The sequence below is a fragment of the Hyperoodon ampullatus genome, assembly GCF_949752795.1.
Source record: "Hyperoodon ampullatus genome assembly, chromosome: 2".
In the NCBI taxonomy this organism is placed as follows: domain Eukaryota; kingdom Metazoa; phylum Chordata; class Mammalia; order Artiodactyla; family Ziphiidae; genus Hyperoodon; species Hyperoodon ampullatus.
In genome coordinates, this window is record NC_136915.1 from 167,166,041 (window position 1) to 167,189,658 (window position 23,618).

At 37.0% G+C, this 23,618-nt stretch overlaps 1 protein-coding gene across 1 annotated transcript in view; it reads left to right on the top strand.

Moving 5' to 3' along the window:
• SLC9C2 (solute carrier family 9 member C2 (putative)) overlaps positions 1–23,618 on the top strand; it is a gene marked incomplete at both ends in the record, with an annotated part of 105,685 nt that overhangs the window by 27,156 nt on the left and 54,911 nt on the right. Inside the window, 10 exons of the mRNA XM_079723798.1 lie at positions 747–846; positions 2,550–2,693; positions 5,176–5,344; positions 7,765–7,846; positions 11,503–11,669; positions 12,259–12,372; positions 17,076–17,173; positions 18,178–18,297; positions 21,564–21,762; positions 22,691–22,879. Of these exons, the coding sequence (XP_079579924.1) occupies positions 747–846; positions 2,550–2,693; positions 5,176–5,344; positions 7,765–7,846; positions 11,503–11,669; positions 12,259–12,372; positions 17,076–17,173; positions 18,178–18,297; positions 21,564–21,762; positions 22,691–22,879 (1,382 nt within the window). The remainder of the gene's footprint in view (positions 1–746; positions 847–2,549; positions 2,694–5,175; positions 5,345–7,764; positions 7,847–11,502; positions 11,670–12,258; positions 12,373–17,075; positions 17,174–18,177; positions 18,298–21,563; positions 21,763–22,690; positions 22,880–23,618) is intronic.

Here is a 23,618-nt window from a genome sequence, read left to right on the forward strand (position 1 = left end):
TTCTGCAGCTAGGACTGTTGGTATTTATGGTGTTCAAACATTCTTCGTAGTTGGTTTACCTGCCTCAGACTACATTTACACATTTGTTTAGAGCCCAGAGAATTACAGTTTTAGGGGAGCCTGTATCATGTAAAAGAACCATAGGCTTCAGGACCTGCAGTCACCAAGGAAGCACTGAGTTTGGACCACAACCCCTAGGACATGCAGCACAGTGTCCTTGAGATGCTGGGTAGAGGTTGTTAAACTTACTTTTCATTAGCTCTATCCTCAAGGACGGTCTATGGTAGGGGTTGGCAAACTATAGCTTGTGGGCCAAATATGCCTATGTTTTGTATAGCCCATGAGCTAAGAATGGTTTTTACATTTTAAAATGGTCTCAAAAAACCCCAAAAGAAGAATATTTTGCAGCATGCAAAAATTATGTGCAATTCAAATTTCAGTGTCTATTATTTATTGGGCACTCATTAGTTACGTATTATCTACGGCTGCTTATGCACTAGAACAGCTGAGTTGAGTAGTTGCGACTGGGACCATATGGTCCACAAAGACTAAATATTTACCATATGATCCTTAACAGAAAAAGTTTGTCAACCCCTGATCCTAAGGATTAGGCCAGTCCCTTTAAGCAACTTTCCAAGAAATACTACTACCCTTTTAAGTTTCCCAACAATTCTTCACTCAAGATAAAGTAGCTCAGTGTACAGATTTGAATGCAACTAATTTTATTCATTTTTTTTTCTCCCCAGTGGAATTTTTGGGAATGTCAGGTATCATTGCTTTAGTCACTGTAGGACTAAATTTAGATTCCTTAAGCTTTAAACCGAGGATGGAGTTAACAATTACTAAGTAAGTCTATTGTGTATTTGATATAGATCTCATAGAAATTTAGTGCTTAAGTGGTCCTGCCTTAATGAACACTAATATAATTTTTTATAACTTTTTTCTATGTTTTAATTTTTAATTTTACTGCCAGTTATATTTGAAAAGAACTTAAGCTACCAACAATTATTGACATTAATTGGTATTCCTATTATGAATAATGTGTCAGTGGCTCAGAGATCATAGTACTTTCTATACATAACTCTTTGATAAAAATTTACTTTGAATTGTGGGAAGTTTAAAAAATGCTTTATTCCTTTGTTTCCTTCATAACGTACCTGAATGACAGTATCCAAGTATGGGAAGAGCTGGAAAAGAAAGGTAGCAGAAAGATGCAACACCAGCAAACTCTTATCTAGCCTTTACATCTGGTGTCATATGGACATCTGTGGACAAAGGGAAAGCCATTTGTCTTTTCAGACAAATGAATTAGCCATTCTCTGGGTGACTACACTAAATTATAGAATGTTTCAGAATTATCTCACACCAAATCATAGTCTAGTGTAGAAATTCTCACATTGGATGAAAGCAAATGTTGAAATGAAAAAAATAAGCATTATCCTGAGTTTTCCCATGAAGATTCATTGCTTTAATATAAAGGACTATTCTTTGTTCTGAAATTATGTTCTTCCTACTTTTTTGGTGTTTAATATGTAATTTCATGAAATTCCACTCATAGAAGACGGTACTTTTTTTTTTATAACTCTACTTGACAAAATTTTTTTAAAAATGGCACCTGTAACTTATTCTAGTTTTGTGTATATGTGAATGATACTTTACTGGTTTTTAAAAGCCAGAAGCTTAGGAATAACTAGTTCTTGGAACACATACTTTTTGTCTGTATTTGGACAGTTTTCTGAGCTCAGTCATGCTGTCTGTCAGCATCATTATAAATTACTCATTCTATTCATTCAATTGTTTATTCTTTTAGCTATTCAACCAATCCTCTCTTAATATCTCCTGTGGCCTGGATATTGTATCCTAGGTTTGGGGCTATGAAAATAAGTCCCTTCTCAGAAGACACTCATGTTAAGTGATGGACATGTTTATGTAAGAAACTAATAATAAGTGTAAATAATTATATGTTTATTGGGATCTTACTACATGTAAGGCATTTTTTAAGGTCCTGCGGAGACATTTTAAAAAGTATTCTACTCAGTCAGTTATTCGATCATTTCTGAATTTTTATAAAACTAAGCTTTGGGGTTTGAGGTCCCGCTCATACCCTTTTCTTCTAGGAGTTTTGAATCAATTGAATCAAGAGACAGGAATCGGATAGAGAATTGGACTATCTGCTTGATTGGAGTAATGCTGTATCAGAGAACATGGTTTATACCTGCAGCTAAAATGAGGCTTCCTAATGCTTCTTTCCCAGTGTAGATCTTGAGACCTACCTATAGGGAGACTGGTTTGTGGGACAGACACAGTCACCCAGTCCTCTGAAAGGGAAGGTCTGAATAGAGGGGACCAAGAAGAGGCAGAACTTGAGATCTGCTCGTGGAAGTCAGACCTGGCCCAGACCCAGGTGTGTTACCACATGGAACCAGAACAGCTCCATGCCCTAAGCACTGTGCTCTGATCTCGCAGTAGGAATCTCTGGGGGTAAGGCTAGACGTGTAGATTTAAAAAACACATCCCTTAAAATGTGATTTCCTTTCCATTTATCCTAGGTTTCTAATAATGTTTTCATGTGTATACCAACATTTAATATACACTTTCTTTGGCATTGTCATTGGATGTGGAGAAATCAAGTATTTTCAGTTTCACACTTCAGTTTTCATGTTCATCTTATTTGCAACAGTGAATTTTGTAAGGTAAGAATTATAATTTAAAGTTTGCTTACTAGACTTGGGTTCTCAAGCCCAGAATTAGAATTGAGAAGAAGTGGGTTATAGCAAAAAGAGCTGTGGACATGCAGTCAGGAAACCTGTATTGTTGTCAAGATCCTGACAATAGCTTGCTGCACAACTGAGGGAAAGTCTATTTACTCTTCAAGCTTTCATTGTAAAGTGAGAAGGCGCAGAACAACAGCATCAGCATAACCCATGAGCTTGACAGAAATGCAAATTCATGGGCCCATCCCATTTTACTGAATTGGATCTCTGAAGTTGAGATCCAGGAAACTGTTTCAACATGCTTGTTAAAGTTTGAGCACCACTGGATCAGATTAATAGCTCCTAACATATTCTTGACTTTCATCATCATTTATTATCATTATAACTATGATAAAGCCATTTGTTAAACATTAACCATGTACATTATGCCATTAGTATTAATGCAACACTATGCGGTAGGTGTTACTGCATCATTTCACAGATGAAGCCCCAGAGAGGTTAAAAACTTGCCTGCAGTCACCCAGATTGTGAGGACAGAGTTGGGATTTAAACTTGACTCCCAAGAGCATGCTATTTCTAGAGTGACATTGCCCACACGTGGCAGTTGTGTCTTCCATAAGAATTCGTGACAGTGTCTCTGAAAGTATTGTCATTTCCACTCAGGTTAGGCCTGGCTGAGTGAGCTTACTTTATAAGATGTTCTCATGAAACATTGCTTCTGCTGACTCTGAAGGCACTGCAGGCAACTCAGATAGGCACTGTCACACAGAAGGGTGGGTGTACAATTTATGTTTCTTTCCACCACGGGAGCACAAGTGCAAGATGAGGTTGGTCTCAGTGTATGCAGAAAGATACATGGCTTTTTGCACGCATCCATTATCTCATTTCATCTGCATAATGACACTGGGAGATAAGAATTATTATCTCCATTTTATAGATTAAAAAACTGTCCAAGGGATTTCGCTGGTGGTCCAGTGGGTAAGACTCTGCACTCCCAATGCAGGAGGCCGGGGTTCCATCCCTGGTCGGGGAACTAGATCCCACATGCATGCTGCAACTAAGACCCTGTGCAACCAAAAAAAAAAAAAAAAAACTGTCCAAGAAAGGCAAGGTGACTTGCCCAAGGTCAAATGGCTACTGAGTGCCAGAGATCTTGTGTGAACTTATGGTTCCACCTCACTAGAGGCGAGACTTTAGTGGAGGGAGTCATCCTAAGGGGCCCTGAAAGTATGGGTAGACTTTCCGTAAGAGACTTGTTGAGAAAAATGTTTCAGAGACGATGAGCCAAACAAAGGCCTGGACGTCATAATCATTGCTAATGTGTGTTAAGTGCTGACCACATTCTAAACATCATGCTAAGCCCTGTGAATGTTGCCTCATTTTATTGAATCTTCATAAGGGTCCTTTGAGGCAAGTTCAATGACTATTATTTCTCCATTTTGCAAATGAAGAAATTGAGGCTTGGAGAGGTTAAATAACTTGCCTAAGGTTACATAGTAAAAGACATCTAAATTTGAACCCAGGTAGACTGACTCCAGAGCCTTTGCTATACTGCCTCCCTGTTTTTGATATCAGGAAATGACATAAATTGTTCTATTTTGGCTGGAGTCAGTGGTATTTTAGAGAAAGATCATTTAGTAAGGCTGAAAAGGTTGATAAGAATTACTTTGCAAAAAGCTTTAAATGCAAGGCGGAGGAGTTTGCCCAAATTAATTATATATATTATAGATGGCAAGTTGTAGATTTTCTGTTTCTCAATGACAGGAATTCTCTAAATTGTCTTACGAAATTCCCGGTTAAGCGACTGATACACAGTATCTTTTTTGAGGCTAAGAACATGTCAATTATATTTCTGCTGAAATTTCACTTGAAGGACAGTACTGATATTTTTTTGGTGCAAGTCTGCTATAGATAGAATCTAGATTTTGGCATAGGGTCCTATAACAAAATGATCTGTAGAGAAAGGAGGCACAAATTGAAATTATTTACATGGTGTTTAGTGTATGATTCTTGTGGAAGTTCAAGAAAAATTTGGTTGAGCTAAATTTATTAAAGTGTCTACAATAATTTTACTTTTTCGTCATGATCTACAAGGTCCTTGTGGTCTAATTTCTGCATCTAGTTGTGGCCTTCCAGGGAGCTTGTTAATGTCATTTGAAGAAGTTTCCCTGCAGGAATTTACTACCAAGATCCTAAACACTACACCCTAGTGTTAATGATAATTTCTTATATTTGTATAGAATTTCTAGCATTATTTTTCAAGATTTGAGTATTATATGCAAAATTTAGATCATAGGTTTGGTTAGTCTCAGAAAGTTTGAACAACCTATGAATAAACTGGATCGTCTTCTTTTTTCTGAAAAAATTTTACATGAAATTTAGTATTTACTAGCTAGTATCATCCATAAATAACATTAATACATAAGATGTGATATAAAAATAAATGTTTTTCTCTCCACAGGTTACTTACTGTTGTATTAGTGAGCCCTATTCTGAGGCATTCAAATTATAAGTATAATTGGAGATGGGGAATTGTTATAGCGTGGTCTGGAATTAAAGGAGTTTTTAGCTTACTCTTGGCTCCTGATATTCATAATCTGGCTGAACAAAAAGTAGAGTCACCACAGCTGGTAAGAAAAATCATATCCCATGATTATTCATATTTACTCATTTTTGTTTTGTAGCACTTGTCATAGTACCCAATAATAAAGCTAACCATTTAAAAAATTAGGTTTGAAGAATGCAATCTTCTAAGTAGGAAGGAACTTTTGGGGGAAAGTTTATTTATGTTGACAGTGTGAAAGGGACCAAAAATCAAATAACAGTTCCAGATGTGGGAGTTGGTTGCACTTGGGGTCGAACCCTGGCTGCACCATTCACAGGCTGAGTGGCCTTGGGTAAGTTCCCCAGACTTGTGGCACTTCAGTTTCCAGTGGAGGATCGAAATGATGCTTAGCAAAGTACCTGACACTCAGTAAATGTTCAACATATGTTGTTGAATGTATAAATGCTGTTTTTCAAGAGCTGTCAGAAGGTATGAAAAAAAATAATTCCTTATCTAGAGCATTCCAATTCCTATAGCTATTAGAGCAAAAACTGAAATGCTCATTAAATATGCTAAGGAAAGAAAGATTTTGTAAATTTTTGAATTCAGGATCTAGTCATATTTATGTCTTTTAGGGCTAAATAAAAAATTAATTTCTTGGGCTTCCCTGGTGGCGTAGTGGTTGAGAGTCCGCCTGCCGATGCAGGGGACACGGGTTCGTGCCCCGGTCTGGGAAGATCCCACATGCCGCGGAGCGGCTGGGCCCATGAGCCATGGCCGCTGAGTCTGCGCGTCCGGAGCCTGTGCTCTGCAATGGGAGCGGCCACAACAGTGAGAGGCCCATGTACCAAAAAAAAAAAAAAAATTAATTAATTTCTTGAAAAAATTTGGCTGAAGACTATATTATACATAGTGAAAGACAAATCTCGGTTTCCTTTCTACTCTCTCTCAAAGCCTTTTCCCCATGGGCCAGCCAGTGGATTTCTGGGCAGTCTGGTGGTGGCAGCGTTGGTGAGACTCCAGGGAAGGTCCAGAGAGCTCAGAGCATCTGTGGACAGCGTGAGGGTACCTCGTCATTCATGACAGTACTCTGTGAGCTAGCTGGAGAAGTTGTGAGAAGTTTCTAGAAATCCCCAGGACACCCCCACCACTTCCCAGTCAGATGAACCCCATACCTGCTCCTGGGAGGGAGAACACTTGAATAACGTAAATTAAGAACATTACCCACCTCCCAAGGAACTTTAATCTGGAGGTAGATGTACAGAGTTTCTGATAGTATCCAACTTCAAGTTCAGAATTTTCTCTTCTTTGCTATTTTACTCCTGTCCTAGAAGACTCTAAGAGCCCAGTATTTTTCAAATATCTTTGTTGGGTGGAGCAACTATCACCCTCTTTATCTTGTATGTAGGGAAACCAAAATAAAGAGAATAGCATGTTAATGAAAGAACTCAGGCACCCTAACTCCCCAAAGAGAAAGAGTTTATTTTTAATGTTGCTTTTTTAAAAATGGAGTATCATAGTCCTCACCGTCTTTCCTGAGGATTTACACTTCATATCTGTGGGCATGTTCTGGGAATTAATTTGGAGTTCAAACACACCTGTGGTTTTGCAGGGACTTTGGGTCTTTCCATGTTCCAGAGGAGAAGAATAATGAGCTCCTTCAGTTTTCTTTTGTGCAAGGAATTGGCCTAAAACCAAGTCAAAGAAATGTTAACTAACATTTGAGTATCATTTTTCAGTGTTTCCCAAATCTGTTTGATGTTAAGAATCCCTTTGATGCCACCCGAGACCTACAGAATCAGAATCTGCAGGGAATAAGCCTGGGAGTCAGTGTCTTTAAGAAGCATTTCAGGTGCTTATTGTGATCAGTTATTTGGGAAATACTCTCTGAAGACATACTGCTATTAACTCCATTTTTCAGTAAAGGACATTGAGACTCAGAGTGGTAAACTGGCCTCAAATTACATGGCTAGTAAATGGCAGAGCCAAGACCTACAAATGTGGTTCTGCTTCTGCTTCTGCTTCTGCATGGTGCCTCTCCTGACCCCAGCGCAGTTCCTGTCTGCTTCTTCAGAGCTTCTCGTATGGCTGTAGTAAATGCTTGTGGCAGGTGCACTTCCCTATCACCACTGCCTGCCATTGCCGGGGTTGCTCCCCAGCCCCGCAGGTTCCACAGCAATGTCTGAGAATCAACCACCATGCTGGCTTTTCAGGCTTTGCATGGCCACTGTTGACAGCAGCAACCATGGAGAGCTCCTCTCTCAGTGTCCTTATCCCTCCCAGAAACTACAAAATCTATTTTTTTTCTCACTCTGATTGAAAACTGATTTCTACCCCAGGGGATTATATTCAAGCAGTGTCCACAAAATAACCCTTTTGCCTCTTCTTATCAGAGGCGGTATTTTAAAATGTGGATTAAGGTAGAATTTTGTTAGTGGTTAATTGAACAATGATTCCCTTTGGAGAACTTATTAATGTTTTGACTCTGTGTGTTTTGTTTTTCAGTTTATATTGTATATACAAGTAATATCATTAATGACTATGGGAATAAATTCATACATGATGACTTATTCAGCCAGGACATTAGGTAAAGTCTAATTAATTGGGGAGAGTAATGCAAAGAGATTATTGTTGGGGGGTGGTGGAGACATTTCTTATGGGGTTCAAGGAATTGATTATGAAATCACTCATTTTCATTCACTCCCTATTTATAGATAATGTATGAATTGGGATATTGATTCAGCCAGTTTAACAGAAACCACATTAACAGTGGCTTAAACAAGACAAAGTTTTTTTGTTTGTTTGTTTGTTTTTTTCCCCTCCACCAGAAAGTCCAGAAAAGTGAGATGGTTCTGTTTCACAAGGTTGTCCAGAGATCTCAGATCCTTCTCTTTTGTTGCTCCTCGGCTTCCCAGGGTGTTGCTTTTGTCTGCAGGGTAGATGCTGGCTCACTGCCACTGTATCTTCAGTCCAATCAACTAGAAAGGGAGGATAGCGTGGGGGTGATGGTGGTGGTGATGGTGTTAATGGAGGGTAAGCAGCTTCCTTTTAAGGGCACAATCCGGAAGTTGTACATATCATTACCACTCACAGTCCATTGGCCAGAACTTAGTCACATGGGCACACATGGCCAAAGGAAGCTGGGGAATATTATCTTAACTGACTGGCCATGTGCTTAGCCAAAACTCAGAGATTCTATTGTTAAAGGAAGAAGGGGAGAATGAATATTGGGAGCAGTCAGCAGGCTCTGCCACAGTTGCCTATTTCTAGAAAAAAATTGAAGCTGTTGATAATAAAATACATAAATATAATAAAATCACAAATAGACCAATGATCAGTAGAGAAATCAGGGTAAGATAATCAGTGGCAGTGGAGTCAAGGGGGAGAGAAAGGGCAGGGTGGGATTACACAAAGTTTTAGAGTAGGGCCTTAGTATCCTCCAGTGTCCCGTGGCCTGGTCCTCAGCTTTGCTGGTGCAGAGACATGATTTTGTCAGGGTATCTAGAATTAATCAAAAGGCTGGAAATTTACATATATCGCACTCACAGGAGAATACAGATGCAGCAGAAAATCAATTTATTAATTTATAATGAGGATGATTTCTTTCTATGTCAGAAATAATTGTGATCATTATTCAGGGTATTCACCTCTAAATACCAATTTCCTTGATAAATCACATTAGTAATCAGAAGGTTTCTTGGAAAGTGTGGAACTGGTGAGAAGTCAAGGAAGGGTAATGTTGAAGGAGAGTTCTTATAAACAGGGAAGTAGCCCAGTGAATTTAGCCCCTCTGCTTGTGTCTTTTCACAGTTCTGCCCACTCCTGAAACCGTGCCCCATCCACACTATTGCAGAACTTCCTGTGGAAGCTTACCTCCAAGTCCATGGCCCCAATATGCGAATAGGACTAGTAAATGGGGCAGATTTTTGGCAGCTCTCCTTCTCCCCATGTTATGTGTTCGCTCTTGTTTGCAGTGGAAAGTAGAGCTTGGATCAGCAAAAGCCTACACTGGAGCATGAGTAAAGTTAACTCGATCCGTGAAGGTTTGCTCACACCTCCCTTCCCACCAGTTTTCTTTGGCTTTCAGGGATCCAGACCCACTCTGCTCTCTTTGCTTATGATATAACATCTGATTTTCTCCCATGCTTGCTTTCTTGAGATTGCTCTTACTCTGATACTCAAAGGCAAGAGCAAGAGGTTTTACTATCATGGAAATATTTTTTTCTTCTCCTTTTCTTCCCGTACAATTTTTTTTTATTGTATTAACTGAACCTCAGAATTTTCACTGTGAAACAAACATGTATGGCAAGTACTTTATCCTCAGAATCAATGCTCATCCTTTCTGGAAACACTTGCACGTTAACAGGTAATTGACAAAATTGAGTTTTATCAGGAAGAGTTTCAGACTAACTTCTTCCATCTGGTCTAATGCTTTTAAGAGATTCATCCTCTGGACCTAGAGATTATCATACTAAGCGAAGTAAGTCAGAAGGAGAAAGACAAATTCCATATGACATCACTTATATGTGGAATCTAAAATATGACACAAATGAACATATCTACAAAACAAAAACAGATTGACAGATATAGAGAACAGACTTGTGGTTGCCAAGGGGGAAGGGAGTAGGGGAGAGGACTGGGAGTTTGGGGTTAGCAGATGCAATCCATTACATACAGGATGGATAAACAACAAGGTCCTACTATATAGCACAGGGAGCTATATTCAGTATCCTGTGATAAACCATAATGGAAAAGAATATGAAGAATATATATATATGTTTGTGTGTGTGTGTATATATATATACACACACACATATATATATATACACACACACATATATCTATATATATAGATATATATATCACTGATTCACTTTGGTGTACTGTAGAAATTAAACACAACATTGGAAATGAACACTACTTCAATAATATTTTTTAAAAAAAAAGAGAGAGAGAGAGAGAGAGAGATCCATCCTCATATTCTTCCAGGATCATCTTAAACACAGGAGTTTGTTCAAATGTACTGGTGCCATCGAGTGTTCCACTTATACCCATGTTTCCCCAGAGCAACTGGAAAGTGGCCGTTGCTCCATCCTAATGGGTGGGATGTAATTAGGCAAATGAATAAACTTTCTCTTTGTGTGCTCTCAGCCATGGAAATTTTAAATCCAAAGCTGACACGTTCTAACTCTTTAGCATGGCAGTCAGATGCATCTTTGCTCTGGACCATAGAGAACTGAGAGGGATATGATTACAAACCTTTTTGAATCCTTGAAAATTGAAATACAGCCACCACAGTGTCCTGTAGAGAATGCAGTAAAGTTAAACTGAAACATTTAGAAACACTTAAAACTCTTTATGAGACATCTCATATGCAATTATGAAGAGAGAACAGTTTTATTATTTATTTATTTATCTATTTAATTGACGTGTATTTGATTTACAATGTTTTGTTAGTTTCTGCTGTACAGCAGTGATTCATTGTACATATGTATACATTCTTTTTTTATCTTCTATTCCATTATGGTTTATCACAGGATATTGAATATATTTCCCTGTGCTATACAGGAGAACCTTGTTGTTTATTGAGAACAGTTTTATTGAGATGGAATTCTGAATGAGTAGGCTAAGCTCACTCACTAATTAAATTCTTCTTTTTGGTAAGCAAGCCTCATATCTAAAACTTCAAATTGATACTTCAAGATGATACAAGCTGCTACAAGTTTTGGACATGTAGATTTGCTGGCCAGGAAACAGATGTTAAATTTGAGGGATCTCTATTGCAGTGGCCATTAAATTTTATTATGTATAAGAATCAGTTGGAGAAGTTGTTAAAATGCAAATTCCCAGGTCACTCTGATTCTTCAGACATGGAGTAAAGCTCAGGAATTTGCATAATTTAATAGGCAGCTCCTTTACCTGTAGACACAGGTAGCTTTCCATACTTGGAGGAATACTGATTGGATGCCTTTAAATAGTCATGTTTCTAGCTATAGGAAACAAAAAGAAACTAAGAAGACATTCTTTAGCACTTGAGTCAGAAGAAGTTGAGCTGTACAGCCAGAAGGAAATGGATAGTTGGGTAATTTTCTGGAAAATTTTGGACAAATAGTTGTCCTTGCTCTAAGCACTCCGGTTTGGCTATGCAAGTGATGCCAAGATTTCACTACATTATGCAACATTTCGCTTCCCTGTGCAATCTTCACTGTATTTTATTAAGGCCCTTCCTTTTCTTTGTCACAGGTTTGTGTGCCATCTCCCTTCCAAGACAAATGGCCATGCAAAATGCCATTAAGCACATCCAGGAGATAATACAGAACAGAATAACTTTATTTAAAACAGAAAAAGTTTTGACAAATGTTAACTGGACCTTAGTAGAAGAAAAAACAAAGATTGAATACATCATTCCTGTGAGTTGATACCTGGCAAAAAATAGTCCTTTCCCTTTCTGGCCTGCCTTTTTCTTTAGTTTATTATAAAAAACTTGATTCTGCTAGTTATATGTCAGGATACTGAAGGGAGATACATTTACTAGCTTTGCTATATTGGCAAAAATAGTTTGAATTCTGTCTCTAAAGAGAAGGTGTTGGTGATCTAGCCTTATTTGCCAAATACAGGAGAACTGGTGTTTTTACAAACTGGCTGATTGAGTAACTATGAATGGCCTCTGCCAGGGTGATGTTTCTAACTGGTTGAGGAAGTGAGAGATCTCTCCCTGTATAAGTACTATCAAAAGCAGAAAACATAGGCTGCTCCAGAGAGCAGTCAAGCATACAACTAGCTTGGGGAAGAATTTGGCTTCTAAATCTCCCCAAATGAATAGTTACTTCGCCACAATTGAAAGCAACATTTCTAATATGGAGAACGTTTTTCACTTATACACCCCTTCATTTTAGCGATTCTGATTTGATTTATTGGAATCTTGGTTGAGCGAAGTATTTGACAGCTCCTAATCATTTTTACTTATTTGTAACTTTATCTCTGTGTTTTTAAACTTAGTCTGATACTGTTCAGTTTCCTCATGTTTCATGTGATAAAAAAGTGAAGGAGGAGTCCCCAACAGATGAAGTTTTAATAGAAGAGGCCAGATTGCATGTAGCTATAATACAAATGGTTGGTACCCTTCACATAATCTGCTTTTTATTTATTTATTATTCTTGCGATGCTTTTAATTCTTACGTATGGTTTTCAAGTGACTAGAAGATTTTTTTTCATCTTTTGATTGGTTGTTAAAATTTATGTTTGATTTATGAAAGTTAAAAAATAAAAGAAGAAATCTCTTAGGATTTAAATTCAAGTCACAAATGTTATTATTCTATTTCTAAGTTTAGCTAATTTTTAGCAGTTCACTTTTGGGGAGTCTTTGAATAATGTTTGGTGCCATTTATGTACTAATTAAAATCTTCAAATATTTGAAACTGCTTTTATAAATTTAACATATTTGAGTTCCTCTTATACAATATTCTCTCAAGTGCTTATTTAACTCTTGTAAATCTAATGAGTTAAAATAAACCTAATGAAGCAAAATTCTCTTAAAATATTTACAATTTAATATTTAAATGTTATAAATGTAGGAAGATTACTAGGTAAAATCAAGTTTAAATCAACTTATCAAATTGCACATTTAAAATTGGGGTTTTATTTTAATAGTACAAATTTTATTCAATTTTACAAGTATATAAAATACTCGTTATGTCCAGAATCCTTCTTTTTTACTTTCATTTTGGAACTTATTATGAAGAATTTCTAAAATATACAAAGGTAGATAAAATAGTGTAATGTACTCCCAAGTACCGATCACTCAGCCTTAAAAACCATCCACACATGACCAACTGTGCCCCATCTGCACCCTCATTCACTCCTCCATCTTCCATATTATTTAGAAACAAATCCCATAGTAAAATACTAATATTGCACCTAAAAATTAATAATTCCTTAATAACATCAAGTATTGGGTCAGTGATCAAATTTCCAATTATCTCATAAATGTGATCAATGCGTATTTTCACAGTTTATATTTTTAAATTGCATTTCTGTAAAATCACATATTGCAGTGAATGAATATGTACTTTGTCTCTTTTAATCTATAAATTCCTCCTTTTATTTTTTCTGTTGAAGAACATATTTCTTCTTAATACAAAAATATTAACACTGTATTTTCATTTTAAAAACATTTCTATACTTAATTTAAAATGTTCTCAGAATTTGAAAGGCTCTTACCCAGAGAGGTAAAATATGGTCACAAATTCTTTGTAAGACCTCCTATTAAGAGGTGGTGCCTATATCCCTCCCCACCATTAAATTTGGACATTCTTGTGACTTGTTTTGACCAGTACAATGTAGCAAAAGGACTTTGGGCATGTACTGGAGCCTAGGCCTTGAGGAGATTTGCAATTTCCCCCTTCTTCCACTTTGAATACCACCCTGAGATTGTCATGTGAGGAAGCTGGCCTAGCCTCTGAAGAATGAGAGGCCACATAGAAGTAACCTGAGGCATACAGCCGAGAGTCAGTACCCTACTACTAGACTTGGGAATGGAGCCACTTTAATTTGAGGCTTGGGACAGTAGATTCAACCTTGCGATGGTAAGAGATTCAAAGAATTTGTGACCATATTTAATGTACCACGTTCCACTCACTGGCCACAAATATTGTTACCCCTCCTATGAAGCAAAACACACTCATCTTTTTCTAAGACACTGCACGCCCGCCCCGAACCCTGGCAAGACTTCATCCTATTATGGTATCAGATTCAAAGTCCAGTATCTCATGATGTGCATTTAGTCTAGGTCTGCTGAGGCTTCTTGGTTGTATCTCCTTAAGTATGATTCCTCTTGATCCAGAGACCTGTGGACTAAAAAGAGAAGTTATCTGTCTCCCCTACCTCCACCCACAACATTTAGTGGTGATCAGTAGACACCTCTGTTCAAGAAGGGGAAGAACAGGAAGCACTGATTAATCACTGGTCCTTGGCAATTCTGAAATCCAGATGGGCATATGTCCCAGTTCTCCCCATTCTCTATATTTTCATAGGAAATAATCCATGTTTGTGTCTGAGTAACCTTCTCAGACTGATTTCTGCCAGTAGAAATGGAAATTCTTACTTATTTAGAACTCTTACTGTCTTTTTTAGTCCAATCTGACACAGTTTCCTTAAAAACTCATGTGTTTTCAATGAGTCTCATTGTAGTCCACTCTACTCTGTAATTCCTTTTCATACAGGCCACATGTCAGACAATATGAGTCTGAGAAAGCCTTTAGTCTGCTTGAGAGGGTAGACTAAGGACCACCTTTAACCTTTCAGTGGTCTTATCCAAGGGTTTTGAGCCACACCCTTGATTTGATCTTGAGCCTGAGGCCATATTTTACTGGCAGAACTCTAGATTTGATTTTTACTCCCAGATCTTTTGCCACCTGGAGAGACTTGCAGATGAGAAGTAGGTTTGGTTTTCAACCTGGCAAATCCTGGCCTCTTTCTATTTTCTGTAATACCTGCTTGCAGATTGAACTGTTGCCCTTCGGTTTATCTCTCTCTTCCCACACCTTATCATATGCAGCTAAAAAGGTTGACACTTTAATATTTCTAGAATATTAGAAGCCAGATTCATAAATTCATTAGGTACACCCTCTACTTTCCAAGTGTGCCTTAGGTGACAGTATTGCCAATTGTGTTGTCTCTTCATAGCACAGCTGCCTCCCTCCAGCCTTCTACATCAGTTTTCTCACTGCTCTTCCAGCTTCCACTAACAGTCTCCTCATTGCCCTTCTAGCCTCTGCTCACCACCTAGTCGCAAAGCTAATGATACATGCTTTAGCTTTTTGTTATGGAAGCTCTGCACAATTGGCACTGATTTCTGTTTTGGTTAGCCTTTGCTGTATTACAAACCTTAGTGGCTGAAAACAACAATGATTTGGTATTTCTCACAGTTCTGTGGGTTGGCAACCTGGATGATTCTGTTGTCGGTCTTGCCTGGGACCGCTCATATGTCTGCCACCATCTTAGCTCAACTGGGATTGGAGGGTCCAGCATGTCCTCACTCACAGATTTGGCAGTTGACTCTGGTTGTCTTTCAGGGCACTTTGGTTCTCCTCCACATGGCTTCCTATCTTCCACTAGAGTGAACTGGGCTTCTTTACTACATGGTGGTCTCTGGGTTCCAACAGGGTGAGAGGACAAGCTACAAAGCCCACTGTATCTCCTAGGCTCTGGAAGTTGAATAACATCACTTTTACCCCCGTTCTATTAGTTAAAAGTAAATCACAAAGCTAGCCCAGATTCAATGAGTGAGGAAGACCCCACCTTTGAAGGAAGGAGCAGCAGTATTAGTTACAAAGAGGCATGGGAAAGGCATGCTACATTGGGACCATTGTTATAATGACCTACCACATTTACTTTTTAAACCAACAATCCCATGTAATGACCCACTTCATGTTATCTTTTCTAAAAAAATTGAAATATATTTGATTTACAGAATTGTGTTAGTTTCAGGCATACAGCATAGTGATTCAGTTTTTTTTTTTCAGGTTATATTCCATTGTAGGTTATTATAAGATGTTAACTGTAATTCCCTTTGCTATACAGTAAATCCTTATTGCGTATATTTTATGTATAATAGTTTGTATCTGTTAATCCCATACCCCTAATTTGTCCTCCCCACCTTTCCTTTTTTTTTTTTTTTTTTTTTTTGCATTACGTGGGCTTCTCACTGCTGTGGCCTCTCCCGTTGCGGAGCACAGGCTCTGGACGCACAGGCCCAGCAGCCATGGCTCACGGGCCTAGCCGCTCCGCGGCATGTGGGATCTTCCCAGACCGGGGCACGAACCCGTGTCCCCTGCATCGGCAGGCGGACTCTCAACCACTGCGCCACCAGGGAAGCCCCCACCTTTCCTTTTTGGTAACCATAAGTTTGTTTTCTGTGTCTGTGAGTCTGTTTCCATTTTGTGTATAGACTCATTTGTATTATTTTTTTCCACATATAAGTGATATAATATTTGTCTTTGTCTGACTTACTTCACTTAGTATGGTAATCTCTAGGTCCATTCATGTTGCTGCAAATGGCATATTTCATTCCTTTTTATGGCTGAGTAATATTCATGTATGTATATATATATATATATATATATATATATATATATATATATATATGCCACATCTTCTTAAGCCAATTTTCTGTTATGTGCACTTGGGTTGTTTCTATGTCTTGCCTATTGTAAATGGTGCTGCTATGAATGTTGAGGTGCATGTATCTTTTTGAATTAGAGTTTTGGGGGTTTTTTTTTGGATATATACCCAGAAGTAGGATTGCTAGATCATATGGTAGCTCTATTTTTAGTTTTTTAAGGAACCTCATACTGTTCTCCCTAGTGGATGCACCAGTTTACATTTCCTACCAACAGTGTACAAGGGTTCTGTTTTCTCCACACTCTCTCCAGCATTTATTATTTGTAGCCTTTTTGATGATAGCCATTCTGACCAGTATGAGGGGATGCTTCATTGTGGTTTAGATTTGCATTTCTCTAATAATTAGTGATGTTGAGCATCTGAAGTAAACTCTTTGAGTTGTATAGATTTCGAGTTTCCTGAAGCCAGAAGTCTTTGTATCTTTTATAACATCCAAGAGAGTACTTTGCAAAAATGCAATATCCTGTAAATATTTAAATTGAATGAAATTTATTTCTTGCTCTAGAAGTTTTTGAATAGTATATTTTCATATATTGAGTTCAATAATAATAGTGAGGGGTATGTAAAGGTCAAACAGAGTACATTACAATAATGTTTTGGTCCTTTGTAATTTTTATTTAAAATTGTATGTTTAGAGTAGCTTTGAAAAACAGTGTAATGACGGAGTCCTCAGTGTAGAGGCAGCCCGGACATTAATTGGTGCAACCAAAAGCTATTGCCACATCCAAGGAAAGTAAGTATAATACTTCTTTAATTGATATTTCCAAAATTGAATGGGTATGTGATAGAGAATGAACAAACTGAGAGTTCAGTGTCCAGATTGATCAATCTTTTTATCTTATCTATCTGTCCATTCACCCATCCATCCATCCATCTACTTCCTATTTTACTTTACTTTACTTTTCTATTTTACTTCCTATTTTTCTTGTTTATACTTTTCTCCCTGAAAATTCATAACTTTGATGACACTGGGAATTTCTGGAGGAAGATTTGACTACAGAGCAATTATATGAGAGACAAGGGGAGCCATGAAAAAGAACCCATATAGTTTTAATTATGATGATAATTATTTTGTCTTTATATCATATTTACTAAATTACTGCATAGAGGAAGTAAGGAGGCCTGGAGCCTGCCATTAAACTGCTTTCTGGGGTGGAATAGGATCATAGGATCTGGAGGAATTGATCCAACCCATGGAACTGATAGATACAATTAAATATGATGGGAAAGGCTCAGTATCTTAGAGATATATTGATATCTGGTTACAGTCCTGAAACATTAGATAATGGATGATCTAAGACAAACCTGTGGGGCAGGATAGGAGATTCTGTCTGGATGATAGATAACATTTCAGCAGCCTGGTAATATATCTGGGAGATGTAGCATCAATTCCTAAATAAAGTTTGGGAAGGACAGGGACTTCAGGGCCTTGGAGAATCTTGGGCTAGGCAAGACATGACAAAAGGAAGCTTGATTCTGAACCCCAAAGAGTTGGATTCTTAAGTTTTAATTATGTTCTACCTCAGGTCACGGATAGTTCCAGGAACATGGGCAGCAGGAGTCTCCCACTAAAAATGTTTCTGTTCCGTGACCATGGGTGGGTAGGTGGATGGATACAGAGGCATATTTAATAAACCCATATTACATTTATGTTTAGTATAACTTTCTGTTTTATATTACCCAAAGGTATAGCACTTGCTTTTCATTATAACATGTATGTATATTTTTCTCTTTTAGATTCATGAGTATTTATGATGTTTCAACTTATGTAAGAGCTAGAAGTTGGCTTATGAAGTTTAAAAACATATTAACTTTCTTGGAATATCATAAAGATAAGGCACCTCTTTTTCTATATGGGTAAGTACTGTGAACCTTTAATAGCAATGTACTTGAAAATATGACCTTTTCTACATTGTCAGAATAGATTACTTTGATTTTCCCTAAAAGAAAAAAAGAAAAAAAACAACCCAACTAATATTATAGTCAAGTCTTATTGATTAAGTGCGGAAGGAACAAAGTGCTTGCTTCTCTTTCTCCGTTCTGTTTTACCAATTTCATTGGCACCTCTATTAGAGAGTGTGTAGAAAAAAGATGAAAAGGATGGTCATATTTGGATTCTTCAAGTTTTAATTACCATGTCTTAGGGTCACATTACATGTTGGACTTCTTTTGTATTCTTCTGATATTCTTCTGGGATGAGCAGGGGTGAGAAATAGCAAACTCAAAGACTAAATCTAGCTCTCAACTTAATTTCATCTGTGCCATGGGATGGTTCTGTTGATGTCTATAATTAGGAAAAACACAACATGGCCTTAATAATACTTATAACCAATGTCCAAAATATCGCAAGATACAGATTTTTCTTATCTGTGTAGACTCTTTGTTTTGTTATATAACATAAGTTGTGAGCTTATATACTTTTTAGAGCAGAAAGACAAAGTTTTTCTACTAACAAATGATGTCAAATGAGAAAATACTGGGACCATTAATGCTAATAAATTTTAAGTGGGTATTAACATGCTTTTCATAACAAATTATGATAATTTTTTACTTTCTTCCATTTATTAAGTTTATAGAAAAATATAAAAATTTAAAACCCTAGGATCTTGACATATATCCAAGTAACCTCTTTTTGTCAGCTTCTACTTTAGGTGAATAGAAAAATTTTTTTTAATGTCATAGTAATATTGAATAGAATATTTCATTCTGTTCCTAATTTTAAGCAGTGTTGATGTTTTTCTCTAAATTAATTTGTTTCTTGCTTTTGATGTATGAATTTTTGCATTGTTCCTATGTGCGATTAGCCTTGATTTTATTTATTTATTTATTTATTTATTTATTTATTTATTTATTTATTTTTGCTGTACGCGGGCCTCTCACTGCTGTGGCCTCTCCCATTGCGGAGCACAGGCTCCGGACACACAGGCTCCGCGGCCATGGCTCGCGGGCCCAGCCGCTCCGCGGCATGTGGGATCTTCCGGGATCGGGGCACGAACCCGTGTCCCCTGCATCGGCAGGCGGACTCTCAACCACTGCGCCACCAGGGAAGCCCCTAGCCTTGATTTTAAAAAATGCTCTCCAGACGAATATCAAACAAACAATCCAACCTTACACCTAAAGGAGCTAGAAAAAAAAGAACAAACAAAACCTTTAGTTAATAGAAAGGAAGAAATCATAAATATCAGAGCAGAAATAAGTGAAAGAGAGACTAAAAAACAATAGAATAGATAAATGAAACTAAGAGCTGGTTCTTTGAAAAAATAAACAAAATTGATAAACCTTCAGCCCAACTCACCAAGAAAAAGAGAGGGCCCAAATCAATAAAATCAGATGAAAAAGAAGTTACAACTGAAATCACCGAAATACAGAGGATCACAAGAGAGCACTACAAACAGTTATATGCCAATAAGATGGAAATCTAGAAGAAATGGACAAATTCTTAGAAAGGTACAATCTCCCAAGACTGTAGCAGGAAGGAGTAGAAAATATGAACAGACCAATTACCAGTACTGAAATTGAATCAATAATTTAAAAACTCCCAACAAACAAAATTCCAGGACCAGATGGCTTCACAGATGAATTCTACCAAACATTTAGAGAAGAGTTAACACATATCCTTATCAAATTATTCCAAAAAATTGCAGAGGAAGGAATGCTTCTGAAATCATTCTCTAAAGCCAGCATTACCCTGATACCAAAATCAGACAAAGATATCACAAAAAAAGGAAATTACAGTCCAATATCACTGATGAGCATATCAATAGATGCAAAAATCCTCAACAAAATATTAGCAAACCAAATTCAGCAATACAGTGAAAGGATCATACACCATGATCAAGTGGGATTTGTCCCAAGGATGCAAGGATGGTTCAATATGTATGTATATATTCCATATATATAATGGAATATTACTCAGCCCTAGAAAAGAATGATATTTGCCATGTGGCTGGACTTACTTAGGTGGTATTATGCTAAGTGAAGTAAGTCAGACAGAGAAAGTCAAATACTGTATGATTTCACTTATATGTGGATTCTAAAAAAACCAAATGAATAAACTTAACAAAAGAGAAACAGAGTCATAGATACAGAGAACAAACAGGTGGTGTCCAGAAGGGAGGGGTCGGGGGAGGAAAGAAATAGTGAGGGAAATTAAAATGTACAAACTTCCAGTTGCAAAATAAATGAGTAACCAGTATGAAATGTACAGTGTGGGGAATATAGTTAGTAACTATGTAGTATCTTTGTATGGTGACATATCATAACTAGACTTATTGTGGTTATCATTTTAAAAGGTCTAGAAATATTGAATCAGTGTGTTGTGTAACAGGACCTAACATAGCGTTCTAGGTCAATCATACTTCAAAAACAAACCAACAAACAAATCCATAGAAAAAAAAGATCAGATTTGTGGTTACCAGAGGTGGGGGATGGGAGAGGGGGAAGTGGATGAAAACAGTCACCAGGTACAATTTCCATTTATCTGATAAATAAGTACTAGGGAGGTAATGTATTACACCATGATGAATATAGTTAACACTGCTGCATGTTACATATGAAAGCTGTTAAGGGAGTAAGTCCTATGGGTTCTCATCACAAGGAGAAATTTTCTATCTGTTTAATGTTGCATCTATATGAGATAATGGATGTTCACTGCACTTACCGTGATGATCAGTTTGTGATGTACGTAAGCCAAACCATTATGTTGTATACCTTAAAACATATACAGTGCTGTATGTCAATTATATCTTAAGAAAACTGGAAGAAAAAAACACCCCCCCAAAAGCCACCCTCCCAAATGCATATGTATTTACAGTACCTAATGTTTTGGCAAAGGTTAATGAAAATGTTTCTTCTACCTGGGTGAATAATAAGCATAAGACATTAACTTTAAAAAAAGGCTCCTCAGCCCTGATCTAGATTACCAAGAGCCATATTTTAATCTTTTTCCCTTATGATTTTTATGTCTAGAAAGTATGTTTTAGATTTTTGCTTAGCTATTGTTTCATATTATTTGTATCTTTCTTCAAATTAATGTTAATATTTATTTAAACAAATGAACTTCAGATTTTAAGTGTTATACCTTTAAAGTGATCTGACATTTTATTTGATCTCTTTTTTTTCAGGAATAATAAATTTCTGAGTTTTATATATCGCATTGTATTTTCAGAAGAATTTGAATATGCAGGACATATTATAAGAATAATGTACATTTATCCTATGATAATGCATCTATGGCCAATGGCAAGAGAATTAAATGTGTCAGCACTGATATTAGTAAACTACTATTTTGTATTTTTATATCTGTTAGAATCAGCATTGAAGGTACTGTTTAAAATAGAAATGTATCCTATAAAAAGAGCAGTTTAGATAATTTGAATCTATTTTTGTCATTTTTTTGAAATAATTGATACTAGAAGCCTTTTGCTGTAACAGTTGATACGATCCTGGAATTTTGGTAATCTTTTTGAATTTTCTGAGTTTAATAATGAAATCCGTAAAACAGTTAGTCTTGGATATCAGAGAAGAGAAGTATCATAAAAGTGGAGAGAATCTCAAAGATCAGGCAAAAGAGAATTGAAAATCTAGACATTTGCTGTTTCCCTCAAATACTCCCTGTAACGATGCAAAGAATAAATAAGTGAATAAAACCAAAATGGTTTGCTAGTTACTTGTCATAATATAAGATGAGAACTACTTTTTAGGATAAATGCTTCAAAGATGATTTATCAGCATTATTGTTTTCATACTTTAATTATAATTAATAGTATTGCAATGAATCTGTTTAGTATTTTTCATTGCTTTTCTTTGGCATTACAGCTTCATAATAGATTATGTATATTTGAAATCAAATTATAATTTTTTTTTTTTTTTTTTTTTTTTGTGGTACGCGGTCCTCTCACTGTTGTGGCCTCTCCCGTTGTGGAGCACAGGCTCCGGACGCGCAGGCTCAGCGGCCATGGCTCACGGGCCCAGCTGCTCCGCGGCATGTGGGATCTTCCCAGGCCGGGGCACGAACCCGTGTCCCCTGCATCCGCAGGCGGACTCTCAACCACTGCGCCACCAGGGAAGCCCCAAATTATAATTTTTGATGTAGGATTTTTTTGAATTTCAAATGAATGACTTAAAACCCAACTTTTGGAATATAACTCATTTGTAGTTAAGGATTTAACTGTTAATTTTTAAGAATCCCCTCCCCATATCATTGTATAGTGCTATGAAATGATGTACATTCTGTATGTTTTCTAAACAGATAACAATTTTGAAAAGCAGATATTTTCATCAACGTTGGAATACTCTGGAATTTTTTATCGTGCTTATTGGAATCATTGATATATTTTGTATATACTTCGTCAGATTGAGACCAGACCACTTGGTTCTTATTCAGTTTACAGTAATAATAGGTTATTTCAGAATAATTAGATTTATTCCTCTTATCAAGGTAAAACTTCACATTTTAAAATACTGTTTTTTTTCTATACTATTTGTCGAATGAATTAAGAAACCTCACTATTTTGAAAGAAATGAGGGAGGGAGCTGTCTTTTCTCCTGGAACCCTCTCTTTATAGGTATCTGTATGGTTCACTCTCCCACTCCCTTCAAGTCATTGCTCAAATCTCACCTCATGGAGAAGGTCTTCCCTGATCTTCTTCTACGCTACGTAGATGGGTGTTCCACCCATCTCTCTAATCCCCCTCCACTTGCTTAAATTTTAATTTTTCTGCGTAGCACTTATCACTTTTTTACTGTATGTTATATGTACTTTCCACGAGGTAGGGATCTTTGTTTTACTCACTGATGTAACCTATAGCTCCAGAATGGTACCTAGTATATAGTAAGTACTTAATAAATTATGTATTGAATGAATAAATGAAAACAGTGGTGCCCCTTGCAGCAGGATAACCCAGAAACAAGTTCTCCAAGTTTTAGTAAAATTTGCTCATAAAGCCCTAACTGTGCAGAAGCATAAAAATATTTACCCTAGAGCCCACACTACTTACATAGCCCACTGCCTATGAAGTTCAGTTTTACTGTGGCCTTCAAATGACCATTTCTTCTTTTCACGGCCCTGGTTTTGATTCTGAAGGTAGATCTTCAGATTTTCAGTCTCTGTTCTTAAGCCTCCTTTCTCTTTCCAATGCAGTTGCATTATATAAGCTTTTAACTTGGGTGCTTTAGAT